This window comes from Coptis chinensis, chromosome 5 (assembly GCF_015680905.1).
Source record: "Coptis chinensis isolate HL-2020 chromosome 5, ASM1568090v1, whole genome shotgun sequence".
Taxonomy (NCBI): domain Eukaryota; kingdom Viridiplantae; phylum Streptophyta; class Magnoliopsida; order Ranunculales; family Ranunculaceae; genus Coptis; species Coptis chinensis.
In genome coordinates this window covers 84,881,628-84,907,447 of record NC_141460.1, presented here as the reverse complement: position 1 = coordinate 84,907,447, position 25,820 = coordinate 84,881,628, and the positions used below count along the sequence as shown (strand labels likewise).

The 25,820-nt window shown below is 36.2% G+C and overlaps 3 protein-coding genes across 3 annotated transcripts; 1 reads left to right on the top strand and 2 right to left on the bottom strand.

Annotated features, from left to right (window-relative positions):
- Positions 1–9,828: 9,828 nt before the first annotated feature.
- LOC147499540 (lysine--tRNA ligase-like) lies at positions 9,829–11,671 on the bottom strand. Its single transcript, XM_086563497.1, has 4 exons — positions 11,528–11,671; positions 10,805–11,017; positions 10,612–10,666; positions 9,829–9,911 (listed from the first exon to the last, which is right to left on the bottom strand). Exons 1-4 carry the CDS (start codon positions 11,669–11,671, stop codon positions 9,829–9,831), a joined length of 495 nt encoding a protein of 164 aa, XP_086419623.1.
- A 2,168-nt stretch (positions 11,672–13,839) lies between these two features.
- LOC147499539 (norbelladine synthase-like) lies at positions 13,840–14,925 on the top strand. The gene is made up of 2 exons (XM_086561293.1): positions 13,840–14,107; positions 14,560–14,925. Exons 1-2 carry the CDS (start codon positions 13,924–13,926, stop codon positions 14,838–14,840), a joined length of 465 nt encoding a protein of 154 aa, XP_086417419.1. The 5' UTR covers positions 13,840–13,923; the 3' UTR covers positions 14,841–14,925.
- A 9,708-nt stretch (positions 14,926–24,633) lies between these two features.
- LOC147499538 (uncharacterized) lies at positions 24,634–25,500 on the bottom strand. Its single transcript, XM_086563496.1, has one exon. The coding sequence runs from the start codon at positions 25,498–25,500 to the stop codon at positions 24,634–24,636; it is 867 nt and encodes a 288-aa protein (XP_086419622.1).
- Between the last annotated feature and the right edge of the window lie 320 nt (positions 25,501–25,820).

The window sequence follows — 25,820 nt, the reverse complement described above, 5'->3', positions numbered from 1 at the left end:
TTATGCTATCCTTCAAACCTTCAAGCACTGGCGGCATTATTTGATTCATACTGAGTTTGTCTTACATACGGATCATGAAGCATTGAAGCACATTGGTAATTAGGATAAGGTTTCCGCTCGTCAGTTGCGTTGGTCTAGCTATTTGCAGGATTTTACTTTTGTACTTAAACACACATTGGGTGCTCAGAATCGGGTGGTTGATGCCCTTAGCCGACGTGTCTCTCAGTTGACTACTATACGAACTCAGGTGGCAGGTTATGAGAGTTTTCATGAGTTACTCATTGATGATCCTTTCATTTCTTCTATATTGTTGGATATGCATAATGGTAAGCGGTTTGATTTTTTATTCCATGATGATTTCATATTTAAGGGTAAACGTTTGTGTGTTCCAGATTGTAGTCTTAAAGATTATTCAATTAAGGAGTTACATGGAGAAGGACATTTTGGGTACGGTGTGATAAAACTTACAAGCTTGCTTCTGATTCTTATTTCTGGCCAAGCATGACTAAAGATATGTATTGGTATGTCGATCGTTGTCGTATCTGTCAAGCCTCTAAAGGTAATAATGCAACCAATGATGGCTTGTATATGCCTTTGCATGTACCTGCTCAGCCTTGGGCTGATATTAGTATGGATTTTGTTGTGGGCTTGCCTCGCACACAACGGGATATGGATTCTATTTTTGTGGTGGTGGATAGATTCTCTAAAATGGCTCACTTCATTGCTTGTAAGAAGACCACTGACGCTGTGAATGTGGCTCAGCGTTTCTTCCATGATGTCTATCATCTTCATGGTCTCCCTGAATCTATTGTGTTCGAAAGAGATACCAAGTTCTTAAGCCATTTTTGTCGGAGTTTGTGGAAGCTTGTTCATACTGAGCTTAACTTCAGCAGTGTGTATCACCCTCAAACCGATGGGCAAACTGAAGTTGTGAATCACTATTTAGGGAATCTTCTCTGTAGTTTGCCTGGTAGTAACATTAAGAGGTGGGATCAAGAGTTATTTCAGGTAGAGTTCGCTTTTAATAGATCGGTGAATAGAAGTACTGGTTACAATCCTTTTCAAATTGTTTATGGGTTTAATCCTGATCGTTCTCCTATTGAACTCGCTCCTGTTCTGGATTTAACACATACCGTACCCATGGCAAAGCCGATGAGTTTATTACAAGGATTCACAATATCCAAAACACGACACAGAAGCATTTGCTTGACTCTACTTCTAAGTATAAGGTTGTTGCTGACCGCCACCGTCGAGATGTTCAGTTTGAAGTTGGCGACTTTGTGTGGGCTGTTTTTACTAAGGATCGTGTTCCTGTTGGTGAGTATAACAAGTTACGTCCTCATAACCTTGGCCCTTTTGAGGTGATTGGCAAGATAAATCCTAATACTTACCGGTTGCAATTGCCCAGTCATATTCGCACATCCGATGTTTTCAATATGAAACACCTTCTCCCTTATTATGATGATTCAACAGATGATGAAGTTCCAAATTCTGGGTCGAATGTTTCTAAAGAAGTGGGGAATGATGCAATATAAGGTTGCCTATATGCGTGTGCCTACAAGGGTTTTTGTTATGTGTTATCTTATTTTGGTGGTTTGTGCATTAGGTAGTTTCTATTTTTGACCTTTTCTGTTATGGTATTGAATCTTTTAGTTTTTAGTAAATTGTAGCCTATAAAAGCAAGAAATGAGGCTTAGCCCCTTGGTTCTAACCCGGTTAAGCATAAACTCCTTCCCATCGGCCCATACCACATAACCTTCCTATTATTTAGGTCTCATTAAGTAACCTCCCTGTTTTCCAAAAAAAGTGATAAAATTAAATATGGTTCGTTTTTTATTTCCCATTTTATCTTATTTCTTTTTTTACCCTTTGGGATTGAAAATTTCAAGACACCTACAGAATATATAAAAATGTATTTTTACATAATCATATATATATAAAACTATATTTACATAGTCATTGGAGCTATGAAAACTTAAATTTACATAGCAACTTTTGGAATTGAAATTTTTTTGATACTTGACATAATATATATGTAAATGTATTTTTACATAGTCATATATATGAAAAACTATATTTACATAGTCACTGGAGCTATGAAAACTTAAATTTATATAGTAACTTGATCTATGAAAATTTAAATTTAGAAGAGTATGTTTTACAAGTCTGCAAACAAATAAGAAACTATGCATGATAATTTTTTTTTTCCACATATATAGCATTTCTTTGAAATTGACCAATCTGACATCTGATAGAACGAACTCATGTAATTTTATATGACCTGCTCAAATATATTTTTACACAGTAGATTACTACAACTGATATCCGACATAGCTGATCTATGTAAATTTAAATTTACATAGTAACTTGACCTATGAAAAGTTAAATTTTCATAGAGAAAACATATCTATCATAATCTATAAAAAAATTATTTTTACATGGTATATTTCTGAAACAAAACAAACCCAACTGTTTTACCAATTGAAAAGATAAAATAGATTCTTATTACATCATTTACCAACAACACATTAAGCCAAATCAGCCTTTCTACATACATCCAGAATTCTAACAATTATAGTTATTAATTCAAAGATCTAACAAATCCACCTAGAGCTGATTAAACAAAAACCAACTCATCATTTCTTGCATTCTTCTTTTGGATCCCATGTTCTTTGTTGGGATATGGTCAGCTCTAAACAAGTCTTTTCTCAAAATTTGCCACAAGACCAAGTGTATGTAATGCAGAACGAAGCTCTAAAGGCCTTGTACGACTTATTCTCGTTTACCTTTTGTTACAATGAGAGAAAACCAAATAATAATAAAGATTATCTATGCAAACTTTGGAATGCATAAATAAATTACTATGCAAATTTAAAAGTGCAGAGTAAAACTACTATACAAATTTAAGAATGCAGAGTAAAACTACAACACAAACATGGAAATGCAAAGTAAAACTACTACGTAAATTTAAGAATGCATAGTAAAAATATTACACAAATTTAAAAGAATACAAAGTAAAACTACCACCACACATTACACAAATATAAAAAAGCATAGTAAAAATAATACCCAAATTTAAGAATGCAGAGTAAAAACTACTATGAAAATATAAAAATGCATACTAAAATTATTACATACACAAACATAAAAATGCATAATAAATTCAAACTTGAAATTGCAAAATTATGAAAACTATAAAATACAGAGTAAAATCACTAAACAAATGTAAATTCATATTTACAAACTAACTAGCATATGAAAATTCATTTTTTCATACAAATTTATAAAAATATAATTAAAGGTTGAAGGTTCTCACTAGATTTGGTTTCTTCACCGTAGTTTTTGGAGCAGTCATCTTCTCAATTTCATCTCTATCTGTAACGCCCGTATTTAAAATACATAATTTATCTATTTATTTATTAATTAATTAAATTATTTATTTAAAAATTCGCTGGATTGGATTTGTGATACGCGAGCCTGATTTTTGGGCCCGAGTCTGTGTTGGGCTTGGATTTCAGACCCAAGTATATATAAACACATTGTTCTAGAGAATAGGGTTCTATGAAAAATAAAAGAATAAAAATGGAGGCAGAGCTAAAAACTCGTTTGCAGGAGCGTTGGAGCGCGACGACTCGGACTCGGAGGATTCGTCAAGCGGTTACGTCATGTGAGTAGATTAGTTTTCTATTTCACGTATAAACTTTACTGTTAAAGATTTCTTCTCATGTTTTCGATTCATTTTTTTAGGTTATTATTAATCGCCCCGTCTTTTTGGCTGTTTGAACCACGGTTGTTTTGGCTTTGTATCGAAGTTGTTGACGCTGGCCGCCGAAGCTTGGAGGCGTCAATGGCGTCTCGAGCCAAGATAAAGAAAATGTATTTTCTGTTTTGTATTGAACTGTTGGACGGTTCAAACTCTGGAGCTTTGGTAATGGAGGCGCAAGCGCGTGCCCCATGGATCGTACTGCCCTTATTTTATGAGGTTGTATTGGTGGGTGTCGGTGATTGGACGAGCTGTACAAGCTCTGAAGACATCGTTAATGGCGTTACTGCCATTACTGTGTTACTGAAGGTTTTGAGATTTGTATTTATTTTCGTGTTTGAACTGTTTTTGGTTGATGTTGTGGGTTGTTAAGGTATGTTTGTATGTTGGAATGTGGATGGGGGCTGTTGAAAGGTGGTGGAAGCCATTAATGGCGGCGGTAAGGTTTTTAGATCTAGATTTGATGAAGTTAGGATTGAATGATTTGAGGAATGTGTGTTTGTTAAAGTTGTAGGGATTGTTCTAGGGAGTAAAACCGCTTGGTTAAATTGGGTGGTCGATTGGAATTTTGTGGTGGCCGGTTTTGGTGGTGGAGGAGAGAATTTGGTGAGGGAGAAGAACTGTGGGCCGAACTGGGCCTTGGGCCTTAGGTGAGTTTGGGCCGATCCAAATCTTTTAAGTTGGGCCGTTCTATTTTTAGATGGGGCCAGTTCTAATTTTTAAGTGGTTGGGCCTTAGCTAGGTTAGAGTGTTTTGTTTGGGCCCTTTTCTATTTGTTTTGTAATTTGTGGACCAGTTCAATTTAAAGTTTTTGGGCCGAATCCAAATTATGTTTTGGGCCAGTTCAGTATAAGTTTTTGGGCCAATTTCTAATATTACTTGGAGCCAGTCCATAGGACTTAATATAGATCCCATTTGGGTCAGGTGGAATAGATAAGTTGGTTTTAAACTTTCGGGTTTTAAGGTTTGGGCTTGGCCAGTTGGGTCCGAACCATTACCTTAGTCATGACCCCTTGAGCCATGCACATTGACCTTAGCCATGAACCATGGCTATAACCTGAACCTGTCGAACATAGAAATGACAGTTTGACTTTGACTTTGACCATGACAGTTTGACTTTGACCATGACGTGTTGACTTTGACTTTGACCATTGACCGTTGACTTTGACATTGACCATTGACTGTAGAATGTTGACTTTTTCTAGTTTTTCTCATATTTAAGAATATGGACAAATGTAGTAATAAAATGTTGTCGAACATTATATAACGTTGTTTGTCATTATCTAATTATGATTTGACGTGAGTAGTGTGTAAAACATATATATATATATATTGGGCTTTGATTGTGGACTGTGGACTGTTTAATTGTGCTACTTTTTATGTTGTAAATTGTATAGACAAATCAAATGTTGAAATGCTGTGGAAGCTGATATAAATTTGGTTGTCATTATCTAATTAAGATTTGACGTTGATATTGTGACATTATATAATATGTTGGGATATATATATATATTAAATGAAATAGTTTTGGAGGAATAAATGTATAAACGCTCCATTATTATATTTGTGAGATGCTAGTAGAGTATTTGTGGATATTTCCCACGGGAGTGTGGCGTAGTGCAATAATATATTGGCACGTGACAGAATGAAAGTAATTATGAGATATAATTGAGATATTTTCTAATTATTGTGGCTTAGTGCAATAAGGTAATTGACCTGCACGTAATATAGTGGAATGTTTATGAGTCATAAATGTATGACACCTGAATAAATTACGTAACGAAAATCCTAGAACCTGACTACCACAACTCATGTGATCTGCCCTGTGTGGGCGTATGTGATATATAAGATGTTGTATATATAAGATGTTGATTGACCCATGTGTTGGGCAATCGTAGCCGAATAGTGGCTTGATTATTCCGTTCGCAAAATAGAACGAGACGCGCGATATTTTATGCCAAATAGTGTCATTACTTACATAATGGCTTCCGTGTGAGGATTTACCTGGTGTGCGGCATCCCGCTCAAGGTAGTTACGCACGGAGTGGTACATTATGTAAGGGGAGGCATGTGGATGTACATGTTCGACGTTGGGTAGCGATTGTGGTAGCCAGGGAAACTAGGTAAGACATAGATACGACGTGATTTTAGGGACACACAAAGAAAGCCTTAAATAATCTAATTATGGTAATATGTTGGTTATTGGTTTAGTTAGAACCTAAGGCGCCTCGATGGAGGAACTACATGTCTTATTTATTATGCGTATAGTTTGTTGTGTGGTTAGTGGGAAGTTAAGGCGCCTCAGTGAAGGAACTACCTGCCTAAATTATTGTACTTAAGGATGTTGTATTAGTCGTTGAAAGTTAAGACGCCTCGATGGAGGAACTAACTGCCGTATGGTTTGTGTCTATATTGGTATAAGTATATGTTGTATTTTAGAGCTACTCACACCAGCATTTTTATAATGCTGACCCGATTTGCATGTTTGCTTATCGGGTGTGTTCATTAAATGAACACAGTTGATAAGTCTTGACAGGTTTAGTGTTGAAGAAGATTGGTTGATGCTTGTGGTTTGCGTTAGCGTTGCATCTCAGGATATGTTTTGTTTTCCCTCGAGGTGATATAGAGTTTTAGTCGAGACAAAGTTATTTGTATTTTCATTTATAAATTTTTGTAATGAAGAAGACTTTTGTTTAAGTTAAAAATTTTATTGGTTTTTAAATTATCCGCATATTTAAACTGTTTATGGGTTTTTGGAAGTGGAGAGTGCGTCACACCTCGGAGATCGAAGAGTCGGGAACAAATAATGTTTTTCCGAATTCTGTCGAAATTCGGGGTGTGACACTATCTCTCCTAGAACTTGAAAGGTTGATTTTTTTTGTTTAGATTTTTAACTTTTTCAATTCAAAATTGTAGAGTTATTTCTTTTCTCTTTTGTTGCTTTCATTTTTTTTGTTGATGATTCATCCACTTTATTCTTCTGTACTATGTGAATTTAGATTTGCAGGAGAATGTATTTTAGATATAAAAAACTAGAGAGAAGGAAGTGAGGAGGAAGAGAAAAAATAGAAGGATTCACGGGTCTGTTAAGTGGGTATTTTTGTCAGTTTTCTATTTTCTAAATAGCAATGAGGTTTTGTGAGTTGTTAGGATTTGTGGGGGTTTTAATGGATCCGATTTTTATCCGGGGAGATTAAACTCAAATCCTACCTATAAAAGGCATCGAGTGAATGAGAGAAAACAATTTTTTATTTCAATAAAGTTTATTATTGAGTAGAGGTTCTCTATTCTTTTTGTTGTGAGTGTTGAGTGCTATTTGATCCTATCGCCTTGCATAAGTATGGATCATTGGGTCTATGTTTTGGAAGGAAGAGGTTTGTGGTTTCTGTTTCGACGGAGTTGAAGAGGGTGGAGCATGGTGGAGACAGGTCATGATTTCCTCGATGTCTAGATCCGGCAGGAGAATGAAGCCAATTGAAGAAGTTTTATGTGTTTAGCTTGGATATGTTTGCAATGTATTTGTTGTATTTCTTTAGCTTGTTTGTAAGGTTTGGTTCTTATGAATAATACAACCAGTAGTTTTCTATCGAAAAAAAAAAAAGAGCATTATTTTTTCGCAATACATTAACTTGAATTGAGTGCAGTTTTTATTTTGCATGGATGTATAAGGAAACCAAACAATTTTTTTTTTTTGTTCAAACAATTTGGTATGGTTAACAGGGGATGTCCATTCTGCCCGAAACCCAAAACCCGCCCAAAACCCGAAAAAAAAACCCGCACCGAACCCTGCCCAAGCCCGATAAAACCCGAACCCGAACCCAGACCGAAATACATAGGGTTGGGTTTGGTCACACTATCTAAACCCGGACCGACCCGAACCCAACCCGATAATTTGGCCCTAAACCCGTTAAAAGGGTTAAAAAGCCCGAAACCATATCCAGACCGAACCCGAACCCAAAACCCAGTTATATAGGGTAAAAATGCCCGACCAAAACCCGAACCCGAACCAGACCATAATTCCCAACAACTATATTTTCATTTATTATCTATTTATCTTCAACAAACTTTTTAGTCTTTTTTTTCTCATTACTATTTACTTTTTGGTCTTCAAGACAAATTACCTTTGGCCGGTACCCTTCTTACTACTCTTCTCTCTTCCCTCCAACAACTCCCCAAAACAAGACAACCCAATCACACGTTCATGATGAAGAGATTGGTGGGTTTGATGGTCTTCTTAAGTTTGCATTCACTCGAGAAAATTTGTAAAGACCTCCTCAAATATCTCTTTCTAAATGGTCACCAAGGCCGAAAAGAAATCAATCAGCCGGATTCACACCACCACAAGAACCGAAACTCCCAAAAGCCATCAATCTTATCATCAAATCAACAGTCGATTCACACCACCACAAGAAGTCGAAACTCGAAAAAAAACCATCAATCTTATTGAGTTATTGTCTTTGGAATTCTTTGCTTTCTTTGGTTTACTTTTAACTTTTCTTTTGCTTTTCAAAAAATCGCAATCCTGTGTGTTTTGAATCTTTGATGATTTGTTGGGTGGCTTTTTACGATGTTAAAGTTAAGCGGATCAAATCCAATAAAAGAAGATGGCTTTTGATTAATTAGATGAAAAAGAGTTTTTTTGAGATCTTGAGATCTAATAAGCGAAAATGGCGTTCACGATGAAGAGATTTAATATTCTTTTATTTCATATATATTTCGGGTTTTACCATACCGAAACCGAACCCGAACCGACGGTACCGAAATATAGGGTTAGGGTAGGGTTTGGTCACATGTATCCAACAAATACCCGAACCCAAACCCGACCCGCAAAGAATAGGGCCGGGCCCGGGTAACCCGATACCCGTTCAAAACCCGAAAAATCGGGTTCGGGCCGGGTCGGGTACCCATTTGGACATCCCTAGGTTAACTCAAACTAAAATTTCAAACAAGCCAAAAACATATTTAAAATGTTAAACATGAGCCAAAATTTATTTCCTATTTGCGTAAAGACGTTTTACCTAGTAAAGACGTTTTACCTAGAAGTTCAACCCTTAAGAAGCATATCAATCAATTAGTACAAAGTGAATTTTCGAACTTGCCATTGACTTAGTGTCCTTTTTTGTCAATTAAGTGAGTTTATTAAGGTTTGAAATGTTCATATTGCTTTGGAACATTCCTGTGACAGCATTAACCAATCTTTGAAACATTTTCATGAAGCCTATAGGAAAGTGGTGAATGACTTTGTCTCTGAGTCATCTTTCGTTGAATGGGCTTACCAAAAACTGATACATATTGCCATACGTTGAAATCATTTTTCAATGTACCGTCATATTGGAAGCCACCGTACACATATGATAACATAGCTAATAAGGTTTGAAAAAGTGACCAATTGGTATTGACTTGGCTTTTAACGAACTTGTCTATACTCCTCTCTCATGCTTCTTTCGTTGACTTTCTCTAGCTTTCTTTAGTTGTACTTTATCTTACTATCTATCTTTTTTGAAAAAAAAAAAGAGAGGATATTATGCGGTTTGTAAACCAGATTTTGGGTTTAATATTAAATGGTTGCACAAAAACCTCCTCTAACCGAACACATACATAAAATCTCTCTATTATTTAAAACATAACATTAAAGCCAAAATAGATCAAAATATCCCTGTAAAAACCGGGCTGACGTCATCAATCTTTACTTATAATTTCGGCTTAAGGACAAACCGGGCTGACGTCATTCTATGTAAATTTGTATTTACATATGACAATATAAAATTGCACAGTCTTCTTAACCTATTTAAATTTAAATTTTCATATGAATTTTTTTTTTCATAAGAAAATTTATATTTATATTTACATATGAAAATTCATATTTACATAACCTGTGTCACCTGTCAGATGTCAGAAAAAATGTCTATGAAATTTCATATTTGCATATGTAAATTTGTATGCACATATGTAACTTCATATTTGCATATGTAAATTCATATTTTCATAACCCGCGTCACCAACTCAAATGTCAAAACAACGTCTATAAAAATTCAGTCACTGTAAATATAGTTTTACAAAATGTGTCTATATAACATCAAAATGAGCAATCAATGGAGCAGCGCCACCAAGGCCAGCTGGACGACGAGAAAGAGGAGCTTGAACAGGTTCTACAGCAGGTAGAATTTCAGGGTTCCTATTTAAACCAGAATCGCGCAATTCCCCAATTGAAGGAGACTCTTCTTTCTATTGTTTATTCTGAATTGGAATGCCTTCAAGGTGCACCAAATCCAAATAGTATAGTGTTTGGGCTCTTGTGACCGACTACCTCTTGAGAGTGGGTGCATCAACAATCTGAAAAATCTAACACTGATAAACTGGACTCAGCAATTTAACATAGCCCAGGTTACATAATAGGGGACTGTGACCGATGAAAACACACGAAAATCAAGACCACAACATCTGCACCAGCAATATTATTACAATCCAAATTTTTATAATCATGTCAAAGAGAGGTTCTACAAGTGGGGGAAAAAAAAGCTTCTTGTCCATCTTTAATGTCTACAAAAAATAAACTAATCATATGTTCATAGTAACAAGTACAACTAATGCATCTTTAAAGAATACCATGACAAAAATTGAGGACCACCATGATTTGGTAACCATTCCATCTTTAACCAAACAACTTAGCAGTAAAGCACACATTCTGCTGGCTATCATCCATGAAAGATGCTAAGTAGATGCAAAAAGTAGAACAATTAGTTCGACCTTTTGTTGGCTTAAAACTCCAAAACAGAAAGGAAAAAAAACTTAGATAATTGTATACAAGTCTAAACTAAATGGGAGAGGATAACAACTTGTGTTAATCACCTGAGGACGAAGACGGCTGGTCTTGAGGCTTCATTGCTGGAAAGAGAATAACATCCTACACCATAAAACACAAGCAATAACTTCTCAGTCATACAATGGCGTGCATGAAGTCATCTATCACCTAGATACGTTAAACACTTAACTGCAACAGATAATAATATAAATATGGCAGATGTAAGAAGATCCAACAAACCTTGATATTCAGTGAGTCTGTCAAAAGCATGGTAAGCCGATCAATTCCCAAACCCCAACCAGCAGTTGGTGGCAAACCATACTCTAAATCCGTGCAAAATGCTTCATCCAAAGTCATAGCTTCTTCATCTCCTGACTGACGGTCCTTCAGTTGTTCAGCAAATCTCTCACGTTGTACAACAGGGTCATTCAATTCAGTATATGCATTGCAAACCTGGTCAGTTTCAGATAATTGAGCCATGGGATGAATTGGAACATCAAGCAATAGCACAAAAAAAAAAATTGTAAGTCACAAATATGTGTTGTAACCACACCTCATGCTTGTTGATGAACAATTCAAAAGCCTTCGATCAACGGCTTCTGCGCTTGCGTGCCGGCCAAAGGACTCATTATCAATGGATGGTTGATGATAAAAGTCGGATTTACACACGTCTTTTCCAAGAAATGCCCCACCAGCTGTAATTAAACAACTATAGGTAAAAACACTTTTCATTCTTATATTGCTATTTAACAAAAAAGCTAAAGAAACAAAGATCTAAGTCATCTAAATCGTGTATATGGAAAATATGAGAAAGAACAGAAGTAATAGCAATGCAAGCACATTCCAGGTACTCAACAAAAACCAGACAACACATAAAAGTATTTTCTGACAAAGGGCACGCTCTGGGGATTTTCTCCTCTACAAAAGAATATGCATTTTAGTAGAGATGAGTGTATATTTTACCTTGTCCAATAACCAAGAAGTTGTCTGAGGAGGGGGGCATTTGACACCAAACCTCTCGCATGCATCTAATAAATATTTATTAGCTTCTTCACTTGAAAGATCCTTGGGCATATTCAGGTTTGCTATCTTTTCCAGCTCTATCATTTCAATCCTTCTATAACGTCAAAAAATCAAATCATTCAATCAACAGTTAGGTATCTTCTTGAAATTTTTATACTGGTCATTGAATCATAAGTTTAGAATATATTATTTATAAAAGATTATCTCAAACAAAGACACGCACATGAAAGGAGGAGTGAAGTCAATTTCAATCGGATCTTTCTCGTATCCATTTGCGTGGTACTTGATCTTATATCCCTGATGAATCGGTGTCAAATCGTGTTATCCAGATGAATCGGTGTTCTTCTTGGTCGAAATTACGATGAATATGAAAAAAGGGTAAAACGGGTAATAAAATAAAATAGAAAATAGAAATCGGACTAGAATTTCGCTGATATTGGAAAGCAGGGAGTTTATGTGACATGGGCCGATAAATAGGGAGATTATGTGACATGGACCGATAGGAAGGGGTTTACACTCATCCGGATTAAAACCAAGGGGCTGAGCCCCATTTCTTGGTTTGTAAACTAGGGGTGCCAACGGGTCGGTTGGGTTGGGTTGTAGCAGTTTTGGTTTGGGTTTTAATATTTGCGGTTCTATTGGTTTCGGTTCTCAACGGTTTTAGTATGAAAATTATAGAACTCAACCCAAAACCATTAACCCACGGGTTTTTATCGGTTTCAGTTCTAATTTGGGTATTTATTATTTAGCCAATTAGGATTTCCTCCCACTAGATGGGGGGAAATTAGGGTCTTCCCCCAGTATACCAAAAAAAAAAAAAAAAATCAACTTGGATTGACCGTATTTTTTTGTGTGTATTTAGGGGAGAGACTCTAATTGACCATAGGGGGGTGGTTTAACACTAACTAACCCTATTATTTATTATAATTATTAAACAATTTCAATCATTTAAACACTAAAACTTGTTTTTCTTTTTATTTTTTTCTTTTCATACATGATAATATTTTATGTATAATTAGTGATGTATCAACAATCATATTTACATCAATCTATGAACATATATCAATCATACGCGTTAAAACATTTATCATTCATGTGATAATTTTAAGTTTTGACATAGAAATTAAAATAATCAAATATCTAACCCTATTTTTTTTTTTTAGTACATACACATTTGTTTCCTTGTATTAACTCAATCGTGTACACGTGCAATCACATATATTTGTTACCTTGATATATTTTACGTGCATACACATATATTTGTACATGTGTATTAACTCGCATTTTAAATCGAACATGCGAGTACATGCGTCTTACAATTATATCTCATCACTAATTTTTAACATGAACACTATATATTGGTTTATAATAAGTGTGTATACCACAATATATCAAACATGGATGTGTATCATATTTAAATATACACATATATAAGTTAATAAATATAAAATGTATTAGTTAATTCTTAATATACACGTTGACATTATTATTAACATCTATGATACACTTGTTTAACGTATTGTTATAAAATATATATTTAACAACACACATTCACTATTATGTTATATATATTTAATAGACTTTTACACGTAAAAAATATATTTTATATTATAATGTATGAGCTTGATTATCTTAAATGTAATATAATACTAAATTTTATATATCGAAATCATAATAATTGATTTCAGTTTCGGTTTGGGTACCCACGGGTTTTTTACTATTCGTTTCTACAATTTCGGTTCTTTATTGGTTCGGTTCTTAATGACCTATTTTAAATAGGTCTAACTTTTTAAGACCCATAACCAAAACATTCAGTTTCGGTTCCGGGTAATTGGGTACCCATTGACACCTTATTTTAAACTAATAAGTATGGTCGGGAACGGGTCGGATATGACCAAACCCAAACCCAAATAATTTTACCATATCTGAACCCAAATCAAACCGAAATATTCAACCTGAACCAAACCCGATAGACCCAATTGGATAACACTAATTTTTTTTAAAAAGCTATCCGAACCGACATACGCGTATCCCAATCCAAACCCAACCTGAATTAAAAAACAGATATGAAAATCAACCCAACCCGGCCTACTAATAAGTAACGAACTCACAAGTAATAACAATAATTGCGCCCTGTCGATAGTGTTGAAGAGTTGAAGACAAGAGGCGGTTGTACGTGTTTATTGATGTACTGTCACAAAAGTCAACACACATAATCTTATACGTCACTTTACTATAAATGAGTTTATAATAAGCAATTAAGCACCTCGATCAATCAGGAGTTGAATCTCAAAAAGCATTGTGAGAGCGGTGATTGGTATTGAAATTGAAAGAGGATGGAGGGAAAACTTGAGAGTAAGTTAGAAGTGAATGTGCCCGCTAGGGAGATCTGGGACATATATGGAGGTCTGAAACTTGGACAACTTGGGAGCAAATTGGTTCCAGATCACTTTGAAAGGGTTGAAGTAATTGAAGGTGATGGAGGGGTCGGTACAGTTCTAAGAGTCATATTTCCACCAGGTATAATTCCATCCATCATCCATGCATGTCTCCTTCACTGTAATCAACCTTTCCATTATTGTACCCCTTGTTTCTGCATTTGTTTAATACTGCACACTAATTACTTGCAATGCAAGTTTTATGGAAACCGAAAGTGGAGCTTCCGATTTTGCTTGGATGCTTGGATTTGACTCAAAACCTAACAATTCTTCATATTTTGATCAAGATCGTAACAGATCTGATATATTTTTTATTTGATTACTAAATCCTGTATATGGTTCAAGTCGATTATGAAAATTCCCATAATCCAATTTTAATTTACTGGACTGGATTTTAACATAAATTGTCGATCTCCATTCGTAAAAATAAAAATGGTATTAAAAAAACGATACTTATTTTTGTTTGAATTACCATATTGAAGACCAAGCTCAATAATTTCATGCTATAACTGTAATCTATAATTGTGTTAACAGGAACACCTAATCTCACTTCTCACATAGAGAAGTTCACAGTGGTTGATAGTGAGAAGCGTATTAAAGTTGCGGAGGTGATAAAAGGAGGATACTTGGATCTGGGGTTCAGCTTGTATCGAGTGCGCTTTGAAATCATAGAGAAGGATGCAAACTCATCAATTATCAAAACAACCATTGAATATAAAGTTGATAATGCAGCCCGTGCTTCACTTGTGTCTACCGCCTCTCTAGATTTAGTTGCTGAAGCTATTGCTAAATATCTCACAGAAAAGAAAGTATAGTGCAGAGTGTTTACTGCAAATATCAGTTTGTTGGAATATTGTTGTTTACATGCAAATAAGACAGTGTGTCATCATTTACAAATAACTCTTGATTTTGTTTTGTCTAACCAAATATATATGATACCCTATGAGAATTGAATAAATAGGGATTGGACAGAAGAAAAAAAAAACGCAGAAATTGGGCTAGTTTACCAAGCAAGTTTGTACGTACTAAATGACTTGGTAAAATCAGATAAACTCTAGCAATTTTTAAATAACAGCGTCCTTTTTAATCTGACATGCTCTAAGCTAAGTGATGGAAACACCTAATAAACAACTCATCCGCGGCCACCAGTTCTAGTTTTATTATCCGTAGTGCTAAAATAGGAATTCAGATTAAACTGAACTTAGTTATGCCTGAGACATTTCTGGGCTGTTTGTTGAATAAAGAAACAAAATCATTTTGTTTATCTTCATTTGTGGTACCAAATTTTGTGATCGAATTCATCAACTTGTCAGTCTTATTGCTAGGGTTTTTATGTATTTGACACCATATAAGATGCCCTGTATCTGCTGAAGTTGCAAAAGCTTTGGACTTAATTGATAAATTAAAATATGTATTACATTAAGAGTGTTTGATCTTAGTATGAATGGAATTTAAGATCTATTTGAGAAGTCAAATATCGCCTCTCTGTTATTGGTGTCTTAAAGATGGCTAGTCTTGCTCAGTTGTTCTTGCAATAATTAACGTTCAATTATTACATACATTTTTTAATAATGTGCAATTCTTATGTATAATGTTCAATTGTCGATCAGGATTATTACTTGAACTTACTGCTTTATCTAATACTAGTATTTGCCCGTGCGCGCGGCAACACAGATACGCGCCTGCTTTTGCCTCCGGCGATGCATCCACCCTCGTGACGGCACAAATACTGCGCTTTCAAGCCCCCGTCGGCTGACTTGGATCTGTGACAAAAACCCAGCCCAAGTCCACCAACTTAAAAAGCCCAAAAAGTATAAAAAGGCCTAACATAAAAGGCCCATCCCAAATAGTTATAGTGTCCATTCACAAAGTGTAAAGGGCCCAATGTTAAAAGCCCAGCCCATGTAGCCTTTGTTGACCAAATGGTTATGGAGTGACTTAACAAAGTTGCACACACCCCATCATCTTTTAGATCCTCCATATCATAAAATTAATCCAAAGGTTAGGGGGAGGTGTGGTTGGTCCGACACCACCCTATTTTGTTATATAGATGTTATGTATTGGTTACCATTCGCGGGGAAGCCAAATGCCAAACCTTCTTCTAGTTCCTGAATTCCTGGCATATATGCCAATGTACGTAGGAAATGTACCTAAGGAGAGGCGTTATTTAGATCTTATCTCATTATCTATCTGTACCTGATAGATAGTCAGTTAGTCACACCTCTGACCAATTAGATCCCATAGGCCATATCCTAGAGCTCAATAGCATCTTACATCACGACATCAACTATCACAATTGGCGAGAGTTCTCAATTGGAGCTAAAGCAGAGCAAGATGTAGGTGGTAAACTGGTTCTAACCACACTAACCAGAAAATATGTGCTTTTAAGAAGAAACCAGTAATTACTGGCCGGTTCTTTTGTCACTGACGTGCTCTTGCCAACAAGTAATAACAACAAGAAAACGAAACATCAAAGACCATTAATACTGAGTAGTTGAGAATGCTCCTAGGAACCCACGTCAGCCTCCCTTTTTTCTCTGAGGTAGACACCTCAGCTTTTGCAATAATTCGGCAGAAAAAAAAGAATTCCACGCCCTCTTTTCCCCATTATTTTTTCCAGTTTCAATTGTTCGTAATCCAAAAAAAAAAAAAAAAAGCACCCGAGAAAGAGAACAGATATATACCTTCACAGATATACCTTCACGAAAAAAAAACATAATCTAAAATGGTCTCCGCACAGATATCTGAGGGGAATCAGGTAAAATCTTAACTCTTCAGATTATTTCAAAGTTGAGATTTAAATCTAAATCTCCTGTAAAAAAAATCAATCAAGCGAAATCTCTCTGAGCAAAACCTCCCGAGTTTGCTTCCATATTCAACAAAACCCTTCCTTAAAACTCCAAATCGCTTCTTTTATCAGAAGTAGTATCTATCTGTCATCGTCGTTGGTCTCCAGGGCAATTTAATGGATCTAGATCTATGGATTTCAAAGGTTAAAGAGGGCCAGCATCTAATGGAAGACGAGCTCCAGCTTCTCTGCGAATACGTAATAATAATATCCAATTTATTATCTTCTCCAATTTCATTAATAGTAATAATAATAATCCCCAAACCCTAATTTCTCAGGTGAAAGAGATTCTCATTGAAGAGTCAAATGTGCAACCTGTCCACAGTCCAGTCATTGTTTGCGGTGACATCCTTGGCCAGTTTAATGATCTTATCATCTCTTTCAAACCGGTGGACATGTACCAGAGACAAATTATATTTTTATGGTATATCTCTTATTGTGCTATCTCTACGTCTTTCTTTTATTCCTCAAATTAATAATTCTTCCTCAATATGTCAAAGGGTGATTTTGTTGATCGTGGATACAATTGTCTTGAAGTTTTTACAATTCTTTTACTTCTTAAAGCAAGGTATTTACAGTAACCCTCTTTTTTTCTTTCTTTCTTTCTTTCTTCTATTGAATCTTTGTAAGATGTTTTTTATTTATTTATTATTTATTTATTTTTTAATTTATTTTTTAATTTTTTATGCTTGGTAATCTTTGTAAGATGTTGATCCACGGTGTTTTAACTGTTAACAGATATCCTGGGCGAATATAACTCTTTTACGTGGCAATCATGAAAGTCGTCAACTTACTCAGGTATTGTATGTTCATTATTTTGAATGCACTCAACCCCCTTTTCTTTTAGCTTTTACCTTCCTGGAACTGATATAACATATGTGTTGGAGTGTGAGTTTAACCATCCATGACTGTGATTTCAATTAAATAACTGTTTATTGGGTTGATTAAGCTTTTACCATTAGGATTTATTCTAATAGGGAATGGTTGAGTAATTGTGATGAGTGATGTGTTGAAATTTTAGAGCTCTACCAACATGAACTTTATATCCAAAGTCACAGCTATTTTAAATATTGATATGTAATTCATGGGTTTCTGTTTGAAATATTGTGTTTTATGTTTATATTAGGCGTTCCTTTCTATTTTAATTAATAATTTGTGTTTTATGTGTATATCTCAGGTTACTATCAATTTGGTTCTTATATCATTATGGTGTTTTTTTCTTTTTAAAGTTATTCAGCTTCTCTATCCATTTTTCGTTATTATTCAGGTCTTGAGCCAAGGACAAAAATTAAGGCACCAATTTTTGGAATAACACTGTTAAATCTTGCAGAATATGCATCAAAAGCTGGGAAAGATGAATTTGAAGTTAGCATGCCTCTGACTCCCAAGTGGTGACACTGAACCTCATCATTCTATATGCATATGTGACTCCTCCTGATATATTTATTGTTTTTTTTTTCATGACTGTGTTTCTCGAGTTTTCTGTTATGACATTGTGCTTTATTTTTTGGCAGTTATTTTTCAGGTTATTGGAACTAAGAACCACACAAGAAAATTCTGAGACAATGTAGAAAGCAATATCACTAATTCCATTATCTCCCAGGTCAGAAGCACTCTCATAAGAGAAAGATAAACTTTTGGCTCTTAAAGCAGGTTTGAGAAAAGTGAACATTCTCAAAAATTATGTATCTACTTGAAGAGTAAAGAAGGCACGTGAGGAAGAGGACAGTAAGGGTAGGTGCTCTACTAGGAGTGACGACGCAGACCTCACGTATCCGTTTGACACAGATTCCCTTGATGATAGCGAGGAAGGGGAGTTGGAGGACAACAAGGATGAGTCTAATCTTCGGAAGTCATTTAGTTATGGCACTTTGGCCCATGCAAATTTTGTCGGTGGATCATATTACTTTGATATGAGAATTATTGGAGACTTTGAGGATTTGATTTACTACATCCATCATAAATCAGATGTTGGTTGTTTGCCTGTTGAGTATTCAACAACATCAGTCCCTCCCTGAGCACTCACTTTTGCAGAATTCAAAGAGAAGCTTTCTTTTGTAGAGGAAGAGGAAACTAAGCTTTAGATCTCCTGAAGCGAAAGGTGAACCACTGTTAAAGAAAGCATATGGAGAAGAAGGTGGGGATGACATAGATTACGATTGCCGGCAGCTCAACTCTTCTGATGAGTCTTTAGCCCTTGGGGTAACCATCTACTTACTTTAGTTATATGATTTTTTTTTAATATACTATTAAATGTAAAACTTACTTGAAAGTGAAGATAACAAATTTCATAAAAATTGGAACTGATAGATATGAAACCAATGTTTTTCAAGTGATTTTGCAATTCTTGGCAATAGGGATTGGAGTTATTGGTATGTTTCCCTTGCGATTGGTGATTGCATTAGCTTTGGCTCTCACTCATATCATTCGCCCTGGTGATTGCATAAACATTGCTCGTTGTATTATCCAACAATAGCAAATCAGGTAAAGTATATATAGTTATTAATAAGGCACATTATGATTCTATTTTCTACTTGGCTTTGTAATGTATGGGATATAATCTAGATTTATAGTAGGTAGGAGGCAATGGAACTTTCCAACATTTGGTGTAGACTATGCAAGCAGACACTGGTAGAGATCTCCTCCTAACCAGAAATATCAAATCTTTGAATCTTGCTCTCTGATGGCGCTTCAGTTTCATGACCAAAACCAGGTACATTTTGACCCCTCATAGTTTTTTTACACTTGACCAAGGATGCTTAGGCCAATAGGAAAATTAGTTATGTGAGTATTTGTGATGAGTCTTTAAGTAAGTAGGGGACTAATGGTTTTACATTGCAATACGTTGCTCTCCTTTGTTGCTATGTTGACCTCATTTGGAGAATAGGATGTTCCATTGAATATTATGCTCTTTGAGTTTGAGGGGCAAAGTATTCATTGTAAATCCCTTGAGAGTTTGCTAAGATTGCTGGACCTGGGAACTCACAAAAGAGTGTTGCTTAAATACAAAACGGAATATAGGATTAAAGACCATGTGCAGTGGTCCATTTATATCGGGACCATGTAAGGAACATCTCTTTTCTGCTTCAAGTTGCATTTTAGAGTGAAACGAAGTTGCATATGTTATACAATGACATGTACATTGTGAGAAATGAGTATGCAGAAAATATTACGTTGTGGAATTAAATGAATATGCGCATTATAAAACAAGACTTCATTGGCTTCTTCTTCCATAAGCATGATGACTTCTTATGTCTTTATTCATGGTGGAAACTGCTTAAAACTCCTTGAGACTTTGAATTCTACAAAGAAAAATCTCCTCTGGGGGCAAGACGTAGTAGAATCTAGAAAGGAACCTATTATTAAGTTTTAAGAGTCGCTGTATATTATTTTTCTTTTTTTCTCTCTCTCAAAGATCTTTCTCTCTCAAATATGATCAAGGCGGTGGGGATGAATGAGTTAATGAAGGAAGTTATGGAATCCAATCCAATGATCTGCAGAACGTGTTTCGGCAGTCCCCCACTTTTCTCAAAACTCTCTATTTGTAAATTCATATTCATATGACAATACTCGGTTTTTCATTGCACTTGACACACACACACAGACACCATCAATTAGAGTTCTCTTTTTAAGTTAAATTAAAATCTACCTTGCAAGAGGGACATGATATTGATTTTTTTAACTGGAAACTACTTTTCCATATTATTAAATCTTTCCTATGATTATATTGTAGGTGGCTGAAAATTATGATGAGGAATGTAGCATGTGGAAACGACCATTTACAGTTGTAACATTGAATCGAAGTCCCAATGGTACCAGAAAGGCGACAATTATCTGTTCTGCAGTTATCTGTTCTACTTGCAGTTGGAAAATAAACTATTGCCAATTCTATGGTGAACTCCTTCCTCCTCGGGTTAAGCTTCGGAAAGTTGAATATAAGTGGACCAAGAAAGTCGGTCCTGCTCGAGACCATAGCTTCTCCCTGCGGAGTATGTACATAACTATCTCTTATACTTTCAAATGTTCTGTTCGAAGTTTTGATGGTTAACGTAGTGATCCAAGTTTTATATGATCAATATGTATTGGTGTTTTGTACTGATTAAGAACGTCTTTGTATTTCAAGATTGGCTTGATATTGGATTAGTTGAACGGTGATAAAATAATCAATGGGACTAAATCAGCAGAGAAAATAACCATCGCCAATCGTGTTCTTCAATCTACAAATTCTCTGTTTGTTCCTTCTTCTTCTTCTCTTACCTTCAATCAATTTCCAACATTTATATCAATTACTCATCAACGTTTCCAAGGTTGACAATGGAAACTATTTAAATTCCTCTTTCTGAATCTTTCCTGCCTTTAATTTCCATGAACGACACTTGCAATGCTTCTTTTAAGTTTGTTTTTGGCATAACTCGACCACGTGCTTATTCAAATTTGACAACCCAACCTAACCTACTGAGTTGTGAACTCCTTCACATGTATATTCTCTTTGCTACTAGAAATCTAACTGAAAAGGTTAGTACATGCACATGCTTTACAGATTTGACACCTTCACATGTATGTTCTAAGTTGCTTAATAATTAGCATGATGAATACTTTTTTTTTTTCGATATTAACTTACTCGGCCCCTATTATAGCTATATGCTTAGAATATCATAGGTTGTATGTTCTGCTCCATCATACACTTCGGAAGATAGCTCAAGGTTAACTGTTGGATAGTCCAACCAGCTAAGTTATGAGCATCCCCATTGAAAATCCTACTTATCCAAAAGAACCTATAAAACTACAAGGAAGCTACAAGATTGCTTATTGAGTCTCTCAAGCTTTCCAAATCCCAGTGACAACTTGGACTTGTGATAGCTTTAATCACCTCAGCACAATCTCCTTGGAAAATGACTTCCTGCTAGCTTGCTGCTATGGTTATTCTAGTTGCCACTTCTGCTGCCAACATCTCGGCTTCTTCCGCAGACCTTGCCTTAAACCTCCTTGTTGCAGCCCCCACAATTCTGCCTTCATAATTGGTTGCAATGCAGCCAGCTACTGCCCATCCAATCTCTTTTTTGAACGCAGCATCAAACCTAATAACCACACATTCATTAGGAATGTCAGCAAAAGCATTTGGATAAACATTCAATTACATATCTAGATACTCCCTCCTCCTTGAAGGCTTGGATGCATTTCAAAGCCTCCACAAAGCTTCTCCTTAGCACCCTATCCCTATTGTCTTTCTTTTGTTCAAACTTGATCTCATTCCTGATTCTCCACATGTTGTTGAGAATGCAACAAGCCAACACTCCAGCATAAGATATCTCCTCCTGGGAACTATGACACTAGAACATGAATTTCTCCACCGAGTTTTTTATGGTTCCCTTTTCAGGTCCAACCACCCTTAGCCCCAAATCAGATGCAAACCATAGAGCTCTCGACCATTCACATTCAAAGAACAAGTGAATATCAGACTCTATGGTCTTGTAGCAAAAAGGGCATGATAAGTCCCCTGGAACCTTCTTAGGGGCCAATTTGTCCCCATAGGTAGTCCCATCATATACAACTTCCAAATGACTAAAAGGGTGTTGGCTGGGAGCTTAGCCTTCCAGATGTGAGCAATAGTCTATGAGCTATAACTAGAAGATTGTCCTTCCCATTTTCTATGGTTCAGCATGGAATAAACAAACTTCACAATTAAGCTCCCAGACCTATCCTCACACCAAATCATTTTGTCCTTGCTGGCCCCCAAAGGCCTCACAACCACCTCTAGTATTTTTTGCCTTATAAAAGGCTCAAAGTGAAGTGCTACCATCTCAGGGTCCTAGCCAGACCCATCACTTTTGAAAAGGCCAGACACATTCATGATCTCAAGATCAGGGTTAATCACACCCAACTCTTTAAGGGTATTTGGTTTTCCATTGCAAATCAACCAAGGATCTTTCATAACTGAAGTGGATTGCCCATTATGGATATTCCAAAGAACCCCCCTCACTGATAGTATTGAACACCCTATGTATACCCTTCCAGAAGAAGGATGCATAGTTAGGGGGCTTCTCAACATCTCTAATCCAATTTTTTCTATATATGCTATAAAGAGTTTTGGTCCACATGGACTCCACATCAGTGGCAGCCTTCCATGCCAACTTTGCCAACATGGCCACATTCATCTCCCTTGTTTTTCTAAACCCCAACCCTCCATATTTTTTACATTTACACATGTGTTCCCACCTAATGGTGTGTACACTTTTTGATGTTTCTGTCCCATTCCAGAAGAAATCCCTACATGCCTTGTCAATTTTTTCACAAGTCGAAACAGGCAACATGTAGGTAGACATGGCATACAGAGGTGTTGCTTGGGTCACAGAGCTTATAAGAGTAGCTCTTCTAGCTTGAGACAACACTTTGGTTTTCCAGCCCTTAATCTTTTTGTGAACATTATCCACCAGGAACTCAAAATCCTCAGCTTTTCTTTGGGATAACATAACTGGAATCCCCAGATATTTCTCTTTGGATTCAAATTGCCTCATTTTCTAGAATCTTTTCAGCCTAAGCTTGTTTCTGAATCTCACATTCCTACTGAAAAACATACTGGACTTATCAAAATTGATTTTCTGTCCAGATGCCTCACAATAATCATCAAGAATTTGCCTGAGGTGACCCCCATCAGTAGTGTTAGCCTTAGTAAAAATGATCAAATCATCTGCATATAACAGATGAGTGATGGGGAGAGATCTCTTTATTTTGATACCATGTATCAGCCCCTCTTGCTCTTTTCTAGCTATAAGCCTAGACAGAGCCTCATAAACCAGGATAAAGAGATAAGGGGATAAAGGGTCCCCTTGTCTTAACCCTCTTTCAGGTTTGAACTTTTTCAGAGGAGACCCATTAAGTAACACTTGAAAAGTGACAGAAATTAAACATTGCTGGATCATACCTCTCCATTTCTCATTGAAGCCAAGCTTCTCAAAAATGCTATCCAAGAAGGACCATTCCACCCTATCATAGGCCTTAGCCATGTCTAGCTTGAGGGCTACCCAACCATCCCCCTTAGTTTTCATGTTTTTCATGTTATGAAAAAGCTCACAAGCCAACCTAGTATTGTCCCCAATACTCCTATCCTTGATGAAAGCCCCTTGAAAAGGGGACACAATCTTATTAATATGACATTTTAGCCTATTAGCCAAGAGCTTAGAGATAATCTTGTAACAGAAGTTACAAAGGCTTATGGGCCTAAACTTGGATACATGGTCAGGATTAGATATTTTTGGTATAAGAGCAATAAAAGTTTCATTAAAACTAGGATTTAGAATCCCAGTAGTAAAAAAACTTTGCACAAAAGTCACCATGCTAGGCCCAACAATGTCCCAACAACTCTGGAAAAAAACCCCTTGGAATCCATCTGGGCCTGGGGATTTAAGACTCCCCAACTTCTTGACCACTCTCCAAATCATATCACTGGTAGGAACATCAGTGAGAATCTCTTTCTTCCTCTCAGTTATACAAGGATTGAACATATCAAGAATATGGTCATTTTGTTGGGGATGATCAGAAGCAAAGATTTGAGAAAAGTAGTCATTAATATTAACTCCTACTTCCTCTTCTCCAATGCTCCACTCCCCCTCATCTGTTTTAAGTTTCTCAATTCTATTCTTCCTTATTCTATAAATAGTAGAGAGGTGGAAGAACCTTGTATTCCTCCCCCCTTCTTTAATCTAGTGATTAGTAGATTTCTGTTTCCAGAAATCTTCTTCCTTGACCATCCAGTCAAACAACTAAGATTTCAGAGTCTTGGCTTTCTCATAATTGGTGATAGAGAAAGGCTTTGAGAGGACATCATTGAGCTCTCTCTGAATCTTTTTGATATTAGTAAATATATTGCCAAACACATGCTTATTCCAATGATTTAGACTATTATGAGTAGACTTTATCCTATGCAAAACATTCAAATCAGGCATATCATGCATAACCAAGTTCCAAGCATTAGCAATCACAAGCATACAAGTGTCATCCCTAAGCCACATGTTATAAAACCTGAAAGGTTTGGCTTGCTTAATAGTGTTATTATCCTTATTAAGAGTTATCATCATAGACAAGTGATCAGAAGAAGCTGTGGCAAAAGTATTAACTTGCATATTAGGGAATAACATTAACCAATTATCAGTAGCCAAAGCTCTATCTAACCTTTCTAGAATATGATCTTTAATCCTCTGTTGGTTACTCCATGTGAATTTGGGACCTTTATATCCCAAATCTATCAGTCCTAAAACATCTATCATGTTGTTAAACTCTAGCATACTCTTATTCATGACACTCCTACCTCCTACCTTCTCATCCAAGGAAGAGATGGCATTGAAGTCTCCAAAGAGACACCAAGGGCTGGGGATAAGAGGAGTTATATCCCTAAGCTCATTCCAAACTTTATTTCTCTGACTCGCAACAGGATGCCCGTAAGTAAAAGTAAAGAACCAAGGATCAATATACTGGAAATTCGAAATTTTACCCGTTACTTGATTCTGTGTAGCCCCTAAAATTTCCAGCTCAACTCCTTCTTTCCACATCACTGACAAGCCCCCACTCTGACCCATAGCCGGCACACTAAAACAGCTACCATACTTGATCAACTTACTAACATTATTCATCCTTAAACTACTTGCTTTTGTTTCCGAAAGACATATCACATTTGGACTATGACTCCCCACCAGGTCCTTTAGTTGTTGAATTGCCGTGGTGGTACCAATACCCCGGTAATTCCAGGCGTAAATACTCATTGTGGTGAAGGCGGCTGTGAAGGGACAACCACCGCGAACCATAGAGGAGTAGTGCATAGACCCCCACTGCTTGTCATTCCACTGTTCATCATTCCAGACCTGTTTTCCACCTTTCTGCTTCCCCCATTTCTCGAGCTTTCACCTCTCTGCAATCTAGTATTTCCAAAGAAGCTATCTTGATTTCCTTGCCA

Coding starts and splice junctions, on each gene's coding strand:
- LOC147499539 (XM_086561293.1), top strand. CDS start 13,924: ATGGAGGGAAAACTTGAGAGTAAGTTAGAAGTGAATGTGCCCGCTAGG. Junction 14,108..14,559: donor AAGAGTCATATTTCCACCAG/GTATAATTCCAT, acceptor TTGTGTTAACAG/GAACACCTAATCTCACTTCT.
- LOC147499540 (XM_086563497.1), bottom strand. CDS start 11,671: ATGATAGAGCTGGAAAAGATAGCAAACCTGAATATGCCCAAGGATCTT. Junction 10,667..10,804: donor CAGACTCACTGAATATCAAG/GTTTGTTGGATC, acceptor TTTATGGTGTAG/GATGTTATTCTCTTTCCAGC. Junction 9,912..10,611: donor CCAGCCGTCTTCGTCCTCAG/GTGATTAACACA, acceptor TACCTGCTGTAG/AACCTGTTCAAGCTCCTCTT.
- LOC147499538 (XM_086563496.1), bottom strand. CDS start 25,500: ATGAATAATGTTAGTAAGTTGATCAAGTATGGTAGCTGTTTTAGTGTG.